The sequence below is a fragment of the Castor canadensis genome, chromosome 8 (assembly GCF_047511655.1).
Source record: "Castor canadensis chromosome 8, mCasCan1.hap1v2, whole genome shotgun sequence".
In the NCBI taxonomy this organism is placed as follows: Eukaryota; Metazoa; Chordata; class Mammalia; order Rodentia; family Castoridae; genus Castor; species Castor canadensis.
The window spans coordinates 133,953,638-133,967,578 of NC_133393.1; the positions used below are offsets into that span (position 1 = coordinate 133,953,638).

At 35.7% G+C, this 13,941-nt stretch overlaps 1 protein-coding gene across 2 annotated transcripts in view; it reads left to right on the forward strand.

Moving 5' to 3' along the window:
• Positions 1 to 13,941, forward strand: part of Cfap54 (cilia and flagella associated protein 54) — a 210,157-nt gene that overhangs the window by 84,892 nt on the left and 111,324 nt on the right. For both annotated transcript variants that reach the window (XM_074084168.1, XM_074084170.1), the window contains exons 25-27: positions 179 to 334; positions 2,964 to 3,086; positions 12,478 to 12,606. In XM_074084168.1, coding sequence (XP_073940269.1) covers positions 179 to 334; positions 2,964 to 3,086; positions 12,478 to 12,606 — 408 coding nt within the window. The remainder of the gene's footprint in view (positions 1 to 178; positions 335 to 2,963; positions 3,087 to 12,477; positions 12,607 to 13,941) is intronic.

Consider the following 13,941-nt stretch of genomic DNA (forward strand, 5'->3'; position numbering starts at 1 on the left):
TAAGTGCATGTATTGCTATTGGAAAGTTAGAGTTGTGTCTAGAAATAGATATTCTTCATACCAACATTCATGTTGTTAAACCACAAGGATCACATTTCCTACCCTTTCTTCTCCTTAGAGATGTGTTACATTAGGTACCTGATGTTCAGCTTGAGTTACAATGCCCGTTTCTTTACAGATTGCTAGACTTATTGAATGTGAGAGAGTACTAGTGGCATTGGAACTTAGTAACTTCCTAAATGACTCCAGCTATGCCCTTCAAGCTGTGACTCAATGTTATGGCCTCCTTGCTCCTATAATATATCACAATATTGTTTTGGTACCTGTCATACAGGTAAGGCTACTACCCACTCCTGCATGAGCATGTTTTTATAAAGACAGTGATTCATTTTGGAAAAGAAAAGCAATGTATCTCTTAAAAAGCACAAATGGGTCAAGAAAAATATTATGAAATGGTTTGAGCAAACATAGACAAGGACATAAAACATGTTCTCTGAAAACAGCCAACCCTGTTATTTCCATAGTTAAATATTGGCAATGGTCATCTCTTAATTTTAAGTTATTTCAATTATTATGTTCTTATGATGTTAGATACAGTAGTATGTACTATTTAATACTTATTGTTAAAGCTATCATAAAGGGAAAATGTAGCAAATAGCCTAAGAAAGCATACTTGGTGATGGAGGAATCGGGATGGAGGAAAAAGGGCTGTGAGGTCTGGCTGGAGGAATTGCATTAGTTGTGCATGCTTCTTAACAAATCACCATCAACCTGTCTCATAGTTTCTGTGGGTCAGAAGACTGGGTACAGTGTAGCTGGGTCTCCCATTTTGGATCTTAAGCTGAAATCAAGGTTGGCCAGGACTGAGACTTTATTTAAGGATTGAGGTCTTCTTCCAAGTTTACTGGTTGAATTGGCATTCCCATTCGTGGAAGAGAATGAGTATTTTTAATAAATGGTGGTGAAACACCTGGCTATTCATCTGAAAGAAAGTGGACTTTGACTTCAATTTTACTACATTAAAAAATTCCAGATGTATTAAGGATTTAAATGTAAAATAAAATAAAAAAATCTAGGAATAAAAAAAAAAAAATCCCAGGAGATGATGTGTAGCTCAGGGTTTGGAGGAAAACTTCATAACTAAAACAGAACTTCTAGAAACAACAAGATACCTGCAAGTGACAAAGGGGACCATAACAAAGATTGTAGGAAACTTATAGATTTGGAAAAAATAGCCCAAAAGCTGATGGAGGGTAAATATATGTAACAGAAAGTCCTATAAATTGACAGTAACCTAATAGGAAGGTATGAATAAGTATCTCACAGGAGAGCAAATCCAAGTGGCCGGGAAACTTTGGAAAGATGCTCAGTGTAGAATAGTCATAGAAATGCACATTAAATTAACAATATAAGATCTATAATTCTGATTGCTGCTGGAAATGTATGATGGCATTCTCATTCTTTGATGGGGGAAATATGAATTATTACAAGTTTTGGATTTTGATGAAGCAACTTTAATTTTAATTAAATTAAACTAATTTTACACAAAATTAAAAACAAATACACCTGACAGTTATTTTTCTACCAGTAATTTATCTCATGGAATAAAATTTTAATAAAATTTAAAATACATTTATCTGAAAGAGCAATCCCACTGTAAGTTATGTACCCCGTAGAATAAAAATCACTGGCTGGCAAAATGAACAGCTCCTTATACCCCTGGTGTCATGGATGCATATATTCTACCAACTGGGGACAGAGTACCACATAGAGAGTATCAGTGGCCTGGAGGAAGGTGCGTCATCCTCCTTAGGCATCATCTCAAAACTGAGCCTTCAGTTACCACTCAGACTGTGGTGTTCTTGGTGGTGGCAAGAAAGCTGGAGACAAAGACAAATCACAGCAAGGCCAGATGCCATTAAGTGTGCAGTGTTAAGATCCTTGGAAGGGCTGATAAATTATGTTTGATCCACCAAATGATATTATGATATTATGAAGCCATTGGCAAAAATGAATCAGAGCTATACTTGTAGACTAAGAGGGGCTTTTCAGAAGACAAGGTTGAAAGAGAAATGCAAAGTTCAGAAAGATGTGTATAAATGCTATTTTGTAAAATAACAGCAACCTTCTTTCTATGTACATTTTTTGTATTTATATGTGTATGTATATGTACGTGAGCGTATATATCTACTGTATATATTATAGCATTATTTGAGGATGTGAAGTTGTATGATGCTGAGAAATTTAAAAAGTGTTAAAAATACTTGTCAGTGTCCTGTAGGAATAATAATACTGTTAGAATGGTAGCTTGAAATAATTAATGTGCCTCAAAAAGACTTAACACCTATAAATTATTTTGTCCTTTGGGATAGTATGGATGAAGAATAGATTGCTGCAATCTCAGCTGTACTTTTCTGATGGGAGCATTGTTCAGAACTGTGCAGTAGTATTGAAAACCAAACTGAATCATCTAGTTCTTGATCAAATGCAAGATCCTATAGTATGAAACAAGGAGCATAGGAAGTAAATACCAATATTAATTGATTTGGGGGGATATTAATGTTTAATTTTAATATTAAAGGAAACTATCATTTCAAGTACCTGGAATCACTATGCAATATTTAATATGCCACCTGATCCTCTCTGTAGTTTTTCAAGGTCCTCCTAAGATTTCTTGTTTATATGTAACACTCAGCCTACATCTTTATGATACTTTTGAAAAGATGCTTTGTTTTATAGTTATTTATATAATTATTCTACACTCATCACTAGTTTTCAAGTTTCTTTAGGTGAATGATACATCTGAAAATTGAAATATACATTTCATCTAGATACATTCTTTTATATATCATAAGCAATTTGTAACAAAATTTTATGGCTTAAGACTCACATAATTGGATACATTTTATAATGAGTAAAGATGATATTTTAACACAAAAATCATTGTGCTTTTATTTTTTTAGATATTGATAAAGTGTATGGTGGTTTTGCAAGGACTACCAAGTATTACACTCTCAAAGAAACATATTTCAAGTTTCGAAAGTGTACAGCACATGATAGCTTGTTGTATCTTCTACATGACAAAGGTATTTATCTCATTCTTTGTCTAGTGTCATAAAATTCATAAGTAGTACTGATATAGAAAATAAAACTACTTTTAATCATAGTAATCAGAACACTTAAAAATAGCATTCCTGAAATATTTTTTTAGTTGAAACAGAAAATGTAATGTCTAAACATTCAAGATAGAAATCTGCTGTTGAATTTTTTGAAGTGTGGTGCTTCCCAAACTAAAGCCTGATGTTACTGAAATAGCATTTGTATGTTTTCGGAAAATTATTTTTGGTGCATAGAACAGGTTTCAGAACCCTAAAACATTAGGTGTATGCATATAGTGTTGCAGTTAATCTTCAGATCATGTGGTCAGGTTGTGATCCCAGAGCAACCTGCAGGCAAACCTGAAGTGTCTCAGCCCAGGAGTTGAATTAGGGTAGTCAGGCCTACAAGATCCCCAGAGAGCAAGCATCATGTTTATGATTTAAGGGTTAATCAGGAAATGAGGGTTGTCATAGTATCATGAGAAAAAGATGTTAGATCTGAAGGAAAGGACAGACTAGGTAGTGTTTCAAAGTAATTTGGAGGCTGGTGTGCAGAACTCAACAGAGGACAAGCTATGAAGGCAAATTCAGACTGTAACAATTAAGAATAACATATCTGGAGATATAAGCTGGAGAAAAGATAGGTGTGGTCAGAATATGAATTGATTTTTTCATTTTTATTTCACTCCTCCAACAAATATTTACAGATTACCTATATGTGTCAGATACTGTTCTGGACATTTGGTATATGAGAGAAGAGAGAGAACTTTATAGTAGCTGTAGGAGAAGCATAATAAATCCACCAGATTGCTAGCTTAGGACATTAATGGTTGGTGGTGACATAAACAGATGCAGAAAGACCATGAAGGGCTGGGGCAGTTGGGGAAGGCTTCATCTGGGAGACTTAGGTATGTTGTGTGAGCAAAAGTTAAAAACTCAAATGCCAAGCAAGCAAAATAATTGGTGATTTGGTTGGATGTGAGGCAAGGTTTGCTGGGTACTGAGAAAAATTTACCTATAGTCATTAAAATTCATTAAAAAAAACGGAATAATATTGAAATGTAATACATCTGTGTATGAAGATGGTATAATGTGATGCATTGTAAACTGTTGAATAGCAAGGGAGCAGAATCAGGTAATAGTGAAAGAGTAAATAATAAAGGGGGTTAATCTGATTAAAGCTCTCTCTATATACATATACATGTATACATGTTTATATATACATATGCATGTATATATGTTACTGTATATGTATATCTGAATTACCAAGGCAAAACCCCCTTGAACAATCAATATATACTCAAAAAAAAAATGAAAGACAAGAAAGTAAAACAGGACCTGTCTTGGAGTAGGTACCAGTGGGAGGGTAAACAGAGATGGTGAAGAGGAGGGTGAATATGGTGGATGTATTTTGTATTCATGTATGCAAATAGAACAACTAAACTTGTTGAACTTGTTCTAAAAAGGTGGGGTGGGGGATAAGAGAGAATGATGCAGGGGACAAATTTAATTAAGATATATTATAAGCACATATATAAATGTCATAATATATCTTCCTGTACAACTATTATATATTAATAAAAAAGGAAAAAATCAAACTAACACAGTTTATAGTTTAGTGTGGGGAGGCAGAACACACACACACATACTCATATAAAATATAATTCTATGAAGCTTTAAGTGACACAAGTGAAAAAGAAAAGAAGCGAAGGAGTTTGTGGCTTGTCCTGCTTTAGATGGGTGACCCTGCACAAGGGGAAGAGAGAACTGAAAAGGATGTTAGGGAAACAACATGGTAGATAGTGAGCATGAGCAGTCATGTGAGCAGATGCCCTTAGAGACTCATGGCCAGTTTTAGTCTACAACTGAATAAGCTAGTTTCAGTGGGGCTAGATCCTTCATGTGTAGTATTTGGATTTCCAACCTGTTGATTTGAGTAATGTCGTAAGAGGACTTTATTTTACATCCGTAGGTGTGCCTAGCTAGCATTAAATTGAATCAGTGTATTCCCACATATGTGTTTTACTTTTTTTGCAAATGTGTGAAACAATTGAAAGAGTTAACCAGGTTGTATTGTATCTTTCAGTTAATGAGAAGAGTCAGTAGAGAAATGTTATTATAGCTAAAAAGTGTGTGGGAGAGAAGGAAATCTGAGGAGATGGCAAAATAAGCACACATCTTGGGCTGCTCCTCTTGAATTCCTAGTTCAAGAGTTTAAAATAGCCTGTTCAGGCCCATTGGTTAAAGCCTATAAGGGTATCTTAGGCTGGGCTATCTAGAAAAAGTGCTATCTTAGAAATAAGAAAGAACCAAGAGACCAGAGGCAGAAAGATAGGCTTATTTATTCTCATTCCTTGGCTCAGAAACCAGCACCATGTGGTCCCCCAGTGGCTTTATTGACAGAATCCAGTGATTCTCTTCAAAGAAGGGCCACCATATCTGCCTGTCTGTTTCAGGTAGTTCTCACAGGTCCTTTCTGTTTTGTCCTGAGATCTGGAGGAATTCTGCCTAATGGGCTGGTTTGCTCTGTCATGTCAGTTAGGGCTTAAGCTTGCCTCTGGCAACAGAGAGGCTTCTACCCTCTACTTCAGCAAAGAGGCCATTATTTGCTGGCTGTTCATGACCTCACATCAAGAGCAGAAAATAATACTCCTCTTCCCACTGGTTAAGCACTTGGAGGGACCTCTATGACCTGGTCGGTGCTAATGCTGAGAGAACATATATATTAGCAGGGAGAGAAAAGTAATCATTTACTGAAGGGAACTTAGTAGCCCAAGGGAGGAATAACAAGCCAAACATTAAAATAATTACTGCTACTTACTCTGCATCATGTTGGGCAAGACCAGAGATGACTTGGGGAAGAGATGAGACAAGAAAACATTCAAGAAAAAACAATTAGATAACCCCAAATCAACCAACCAACCAACCAACCAGCCATAAACAAACAGATTGGATGAATAGTATAGTTACAGTGTTTCTTGAACCAAGTACCTTAAGAAATACCTTAACAGTGTAGACTAGAATTACCTAGAGGTAGTAAATAAATTCAGAAGACAGATCTAGATGTTACGACATGAAAATAAGAGGAATCTGGGGGTAGTAAAAGAAACGAATGAAGAAGTAATAGGCTCCCTGAGTCCCAGGCAAAATTAATGTAAGAACACTCATGTAGAAAGATATTGGTGAAATTCCTGAGTAAAAGGACAAATCTTAAAGTTTGGAAACCCAAAGAACAGGTTATTTGCAATAGAAAGAGAATGTATTATGTTCAGACTTTTTATCAGAATTGCTAAAAGTAAAAACACTGTAACAACATTTGTAGAACCCTGAGGGGAAAAAGCTTAAGGTCCTAAAATTAATAACCAGGAGACATATCATTCATTTTTGAGGGCAAAAATAAACATTTTTCAGAAGTGCAAGAATTTGAAAAGTATTCTGCCCATGTACTTATCTGAGGAAAACACTTGTGGAAGTACTTTATCAAATGACAGTTGATTCAGATCATAAATCCCAAGATAGGGAAAGACAAAAAGGAGAGGAATAATGAGAACAAGGAATACTGCAATATATGTATTATTAAAATTAAATAGATAATAATGACGTGTCTAGGGCTTTGTAATATAAATGCTAAGCAGGGATTCTTGATGAGAAGAGTCATCCTTGAACGAAAAACTTATTACTAACCCAGAACTAAAACTTCCACCCTGCTTGGGGTGATAGGAGCAGGTAAATTCTTGGACCATGGTTGTATAAAAGTATTATTTTCACATAAAATACATGTATTGTAAAACCATTGTTTTCTTTGATAGAATATATATATACATATATAGGTATATATACACACAAGTGTATATATACCTATATATGTATATATATATATTCACACATATACAGATGACTTGGGAACATGTCACCATGAGAAGAACTTTAAGACATAGTATGTTTTTAAATTGAAGGGAGAAAAAAATTAAGTGGGAAGAAAGAGAGGAGCCAAGAGCAAAAAATGGCAGGAGGAAATAGTGGCTAGTTCTACAAAAATGAGAAGGAAAAAGAGATAGTATTTCAGATGAAAGTAATAAAATTAAGAATATTAATCACTCATTAAGTGTGAGTGGTCTTAGAAGACAGAGATTGCCAGGTGGGCTAAAATATAAGTTCTAATATATATCATTTCACTTAGAACCAACTGATAAATAACAGTTTGAAAATAAAACGGATAGACAAAGGTACTGGGAAAATGGAAGCAAAATAGAGGAGGAAATGATACTTTTCATACCAGGAAAAGCAGAGTTCAGGGACCCCAAACATTAAACAAGACAGAGAAACATAAGGTAGTATCCTTTGATTCTTTCGGGTAACACTTCCTCATTCTTGGATGGCATGTTGTCACTTGCCAGTTTCGAGTACAGTCTCATTGTCAAGTATTAATGATCAAGTCTGCCCTGCATTTGATTCACAGCACTGAAAAAAAAAACAAGTCTAAATTAAAAACAAATCTTGAATTTTTTATAGCAGCAAATTAAAGAAGAATCTTCATATAAGATTATATGAAAAATACCACAAAGGCATTTGATAACACTTAGCAACCTTTCCTAATAAAATTTCTAATAAGTTAGGAATAGAAGAAAGCCAATGAATAACGATAAAGACATTTACCCAAATATTACAGCAAATATCATGCTAAATGGCAAATTTCTGAGGCCATTTTCTTAAAAATCAGGCACAGGAAAGAGATGTTGACTCTTAACATTGAGATTCAGTATATTCAGAGGTTCTTTCTCATGTGACAGATGAAGATATGAAATGATTTTATAATATTAAAGAAAATTATAACTTATTTGTAATTGTAGAGGTCTGAAAAACTCATGAGGATCTAGTAAAGAATTACCAGAATTATAGAGACTACATGAAGCAATTCTATATAAAATACTTATAATCAGATATTTAAAAATTCAGCAATAATCAGAAATGGAGAGGGTAGAGTACACACTTATAATACATGATATTTAAAGCTTAACAAAGTGTCAAAGAACCTAAATAAAAGAACTGCAAAGTCTTGCGAATCATATAAAATAAGATCTGAACATATGGCAGGTCACAACAAATTCCTGAACAGGAAGATTTGCTGTCATAGAAATGTAAATCCTTCCAAAATAACACATACATTTAATGCAGTTGTAATTAGAATTCCAATAAAGCTTATATGGAACTGGTTAGAATAATTTAAAAGTTCTTAATAGATATTAAAATTTACCATAAGGCCACCTTAATAAAAAATGGGGTTAACAGAATAGTGGGCAAATAATTCAATGGATATTAGATAGTTCAGAAACAGACACAACTTAATATATTACAAAGGTGGTAGTTTGATTCATTGAAAAAAAAACTGTAGCTTATTATAATAATTTATTTAATGATAGGTCCTGGTACAACTAACTAATCATTTGAAAGTAAGTAAAGCCAGGGCCCTACCTCATACCACACATAAAATAAGGTCTAGATGGATTCAAGGATATTTGAATGGCCTTAGAGCCAGGAGATACCTTCCTTAATAAAGCACAAAATACACAGAAAATATAAATTACTAGATTACATGATATTCAATGCATTTTTATGGCAAGACACTACGCTGTAAGCAGTGCTTAAAGACAGATACTAGGTTGGGAAGAATATATGATAGATACAGGATTATAAACATTGATTGCCTCAGGAGCAATCAATGAGAAAATATGAAGCAATTTTAGTATTCGAAATGGAGAATCAAATTTATTTTTAATCATAGAGGAAATGGTTAAATATTTGAGCTGCCTCAAAAGATGGAGTAGTGAACAGATACCAGGTGATAAAGGGCCATCTTCTGAGGTCAAAGGAGCCATCGAAGGGTTTCAAACTCAGGAACAACAAAATGAGATTTGCATTTTAGAAAAAGAAATAACTTGTTGTACAACAGTTAGTAATTATAGATTATAAAGCCAGAGGCAGGGGATCAGTTAGAGGTGAAAGAACTAGTGTGGAAATGGGAGTCAAAGAGGATGGAAAGGATCCAAGAGTTATTTATGGAATAAAATTGAGAAATTTATTGAGAGTAGGGGAACGAAGGACAAGATGGAAGGGGAAATCCGTAATATCCAGCTCCCCTGTCTGCATATCTGGGTAAATACAACACTTTTTATTGACCCAGAATGAGGAGTACTTTTGTGTAGTAAGGAGAGAGAAGACAATGAAAAAGATTGAATTTTGAAGTAGTATAGGATGGCCATTTATGTAATTGGCCCTATAATTCTGGAGTTCAGGAGAGGCCCAATATGTATAAAGATAACGGGATTATATAGGGAGACTACAATTGAAGCAATAGAGATAGATGATGTCACCTGGGGACAATGTGTGCCATGAGAAGGGAGGAGAATTATCCATGAATCTCAGTCGCCCGTGTACTTAGTTTAAGGAGCCAGTCCAACTTCCAAACACTAGTCAGGTTATCCACAACCTATTCTGCTGTTCCGGAGCTTTTCTCAACCTTGAGACTCTTCCTGTTGTATTAGTACTGTCATTGTCACATGGTAGAACCATTAAAAACACCTCTTGCCTTTTCCAATGCTACAGTTACACACATACATTCCTTAGTGCTATGCCGGGCCCCGAGTTCCCTTTCAAATGCCACTTTTTTTCAGAATATATTTATCTGCTTGGCCTCTTCCCCACACTCTTCTGTCAAGAAGTATTTCTAAGGAAGAGTGCCTCTTTCAAATAAGGGAAGGGGAGCTTGCACACACCTTTACGGCCCCTAAACACAAGCTGCTCACTTTAAATTTAAAAAACTATCAGGAGCTATGGCAGGGTTTCCTCCAGAACAATGAAACTATTCCAAGGAAGTTTGTGACTTTCTGGTAGCAATTTTTCTTCTAAAACCAACTGACTGACTGACTGACCGACCAACGGACCAACCAACCATCCAAACCCCCAAATGCCAATTCTGCCTCTCTAGGTCCTCTAAAACATTTGAATATTGATAGGGAGGACCTTGGAGTGCAGAAGGATGTAGGAGTGGAGGGGGGTGACGACTAGAGCAAGATCTCTGAAGGCAGAGGCAATGGGATCCCATCCTAGGTGCGAGTGACTGATCTGGACAGGAGACTGGAGGAGAGGTGGTGGTAGTTACTGGTGAGTGTGTAGATAGGCTTATGGATGGTGGGTGAGCTAGCTCCCCTCCATTTCCATTATAGGAAGGAAGGACAATGAGGGGTGGAGAATAAGGTTGGGTTCCAGAAATCTGAGAAGAAAGAAGGGCTTGGACATCCGCTATAGAAGATGGAAGGGAGTGCTGACTTAGATTAAATAGGATTCCAACTAGCATCTGGAAGCCTTTGAGTTCCTTGATTTTCCATACTGCCTCTTGGCCTTAGACAAAATTTCCCCCTTAGCACACAGTGTCTTAGGCTGGCTCTGTGCACTTCCTTACTTGCCAATCATGATCACTCTTCTTGAGGAATCATTGAAATCCAGGTAATATAATTCTAGAAGTGACCCTGAATGTAGATTGGACTGTTGTGACAGAAATGTTCTGAACATTAAAAATGTAATATATTAATGTCAGGATTTTGATACTTGAGTTGGGTTTATCCCTAACTGATATGCTTTCCATTGTCATTCTAGAAACTTCCTGTAACATGGGATTGTAATCCCAGAATCTTGGACTAGCCCTGAATCCCAGGTTTTAGGTGTTTATTTGATATAAACAATGTTAGATTTTCTCTTAGGACACATGAATCTCAATTAGTCAAGCAGCTCTATTTTTTTGCCCTGTTCTGTTTTAAAAAATCAGTAATCTTTTCACATGACTTAATCTTTTTTTTCTTTAAGATGGAGTTTTCTCCTAAATTAGTAGAATTTCAAATAAGGTGGCACTTCTGAGATTTGTCATCTTAAATGTTTCATTATTTTTGCATTGTTTTAAAGTTGTTATGCTAAACATCTGACATACTGTTCATTTCTGTTCATTTGGCATGTTGAATAGACTGTTCCTCAGTTTTTTTCTTGATTAGACAATTTCTTATCATTTGCCATTTTCTGTTAGTATATTAAAACAAAGGAAAAGGTTCTACAGTTTTCTATAAGCCTAGGACTTAAGCATATCAGAAAGCAAAATTAAGAGTGGAGAGCACACATTAGCTCATTTCTGTTTTCTAGCAACAAAAATTTCTTCCTTTTATATACATTTTATAATGACTATTGTGCCAGACATTCAAGGCTCTGGAGGGTCTAGCCCCATTTACCTTTTCAAAATTTACTTCACAATTTTCCTTTGTGCAATCTGTTTCACAGTCAGCATTAGTTTATATTTTAACACATTGCCCTGGTCCCACAGAAATATTTCCACTTCTTAGCATTAGGCTCTTATTGTGTCTAGATAATCATTCCCTATTCCCTGCATAGGAAGTAACAGGTATTACTTATCTTGAACACTAACTCACTCAATAGAATGTATCTACACATAATAAAGTCATACAAACTTATTTATACTCTTAGTTGCCCTTTGGGGCTTACAATGAATGTGTCCCCATCAGTACGGCAGGGTGTATGCAAATCAGATCACTTGCCTGGGAAGCTTTCTTTGGGTTGATGCTAGAGCCATGGTTTTAATGACAAGGTGAAGTTGTATAAATAAGGGGAGGACAGGTGTGCTAGGAAATGGAAATGACTCAGTCATGGAACGGCAGGAAGTCCTGAAACATGATGATGTTTAGTACTTGGTTTAGTATTTTATAAGATTAAAGCAGAAGAAGATGATTTCAGAAGCAGGTAAGGGTGAGACTAGAGAAGGCCAGAGAATAACCCCTGGCACTAGGGAATGTGGATGAGTGGCAGAGTGGCCTTTCTTTCTTTGATTATTGCAGTGTGTGCTTCCCCTAGGTATTTGGAGAATTCGTTCCAAACAGCTTCTCTCTAGCCCAGTCTGGTACTAGAATGTCTTATAAATCTTTGACCCCCTAAAGCACATTGAGGTCAGTCATTGTGCTGTTTTCCATAGAGAGCAACTCAAGGTACCTGGTATGTTACCTTTATAAATGACTGTTTCAAAAGGGATTTTTGTGAATAGAAGTAGTTTCTTAACTATTGTACCAAAAAGCATATGGCTACATGGCCTAAAAAGATAGGGAATCCATTACTGAAGGGATCCTGTTATTAGTCCTTTATTTAAAATAGTAGAATCATGTGTTTTTAATTCTGGGGAGGTAAGCTTCCAGTTTTCTTTAAACAAAAGCAGGGGGGTGGTTCTTAAATGCAAATAATTTATGGGACTTCGAATTTACGAGAGATGATGCATTACACTTGAAAACAGACAACAGTGTCCAACAGAGATAATTAATACTTTAATTAGATTCTACGTTCATGGAAGGAATATGAGCTGGCAATAATGATTATAAATTATGGAAAAAAGATGTTGGACATCACTTCAGGTTGCAAATCTCTATTTGGTAATATTGAACCAGAAGAAATGGCAGACGAGGTAATTTTTTGTTTGTTTGTTTCTCATTTTTACACATATATTTCATTGTGTCTTTTAGGGAAAAGGGTCACTGGAAAATGGGTCACTTTTTAAATTGTCCTATTTACATAGAAGAAATGTAATAAAGAGCTTATTTAAAAATTTTAAAAACTTTAAAAAATTTTGGGGGGTTATGACCAAGAACACGAAAAGCCTGTCTAATGGTGTCTGTTACCAGTACTCACCATCAGTTAGGTAATGACAGAGCTTTCTATACTCAGTTGAACATTGAACTGAAAGCCCTCTCAAGTCTCTTGAATCTAAGATTTTATTGTAAGTACATGTTGGAGCTTTTTACCTCATGGTTAGAGTAGATTTCTGAAACTCACTGTGATACCCACATTCTCTTCTTTATGAGACTAATTTCTGAGGCTCATTTTTAATATGTGCCTACTAAGCATGGGTCTTATAGAGCTTAAGCTTTATTGCCTTTCTTTGAAACTGTGTGGGTTAAATGTTTTTTGTAGATGAAGTTTTGAAATGTTACTTAGTTTATTGGGTCTCTGAGGCACACTAGGTATATGGGGTCTTTCCTCTGACATTATTTCAGTCAGATTAGCCCCATTTTTGCCTCTAGTATATGCTGGGATAGAAAGCAAGTAAGTGTTACTTGCATTACTTACTGTCCAAGTAACCGTTTGCCAAAAAGGACTTCACAAACCACTACTGCATTACCGGATGACTTTTTTTTTTTGGCACTGGGGGTTATGTTGTCTCTTGCAGTTTTAATTAAGTTAGAATTAATTTGAAGTTTTGCTTTTGTTTTTTGTTTTTCATCAAATGTTTACCCTCAGAGTCCATCAGCTAGCCCCTTTATGTCATCTAGGCTTTGACTTAGGACCTGGTTCCTTCACATTATTGTGGGACAGAACTTTGTCATGGAGCCCTTGGTCCAACAGAGGGCTCTGATACTTCCATCCCTCTAGCTAAGGTTATAGGGACTGTAAATTTGTTAGAGCCAGAAATCCTCATAGTTTCTTAAAGTCCTTTTGAACATAAAGAAGCTTTTTTTTTTTTTTTAATGACAGGAGAATTGACAGGTCAGTTCTCAAGTTCAGAGAAAACAAGGGTGGGGAGCCTGAGCACAGACAGGCCAGTCCTTAATCCACAAATTACTGATCCTGTTATGTCTCATTGAAAGGATAAGTGGCAAAGGTAATTAGCTGAGTTGTGAAGAACCTCATTCTAGGAAAAAGACAGGAAAGAAAAGAATAAAAGGATACGTTGCTGAGGGCAGACTGGGGATTTTCTTTTGAAGAGTTTTGGAAACATAGCCTTTGCTGCTTTAAGAAGAGT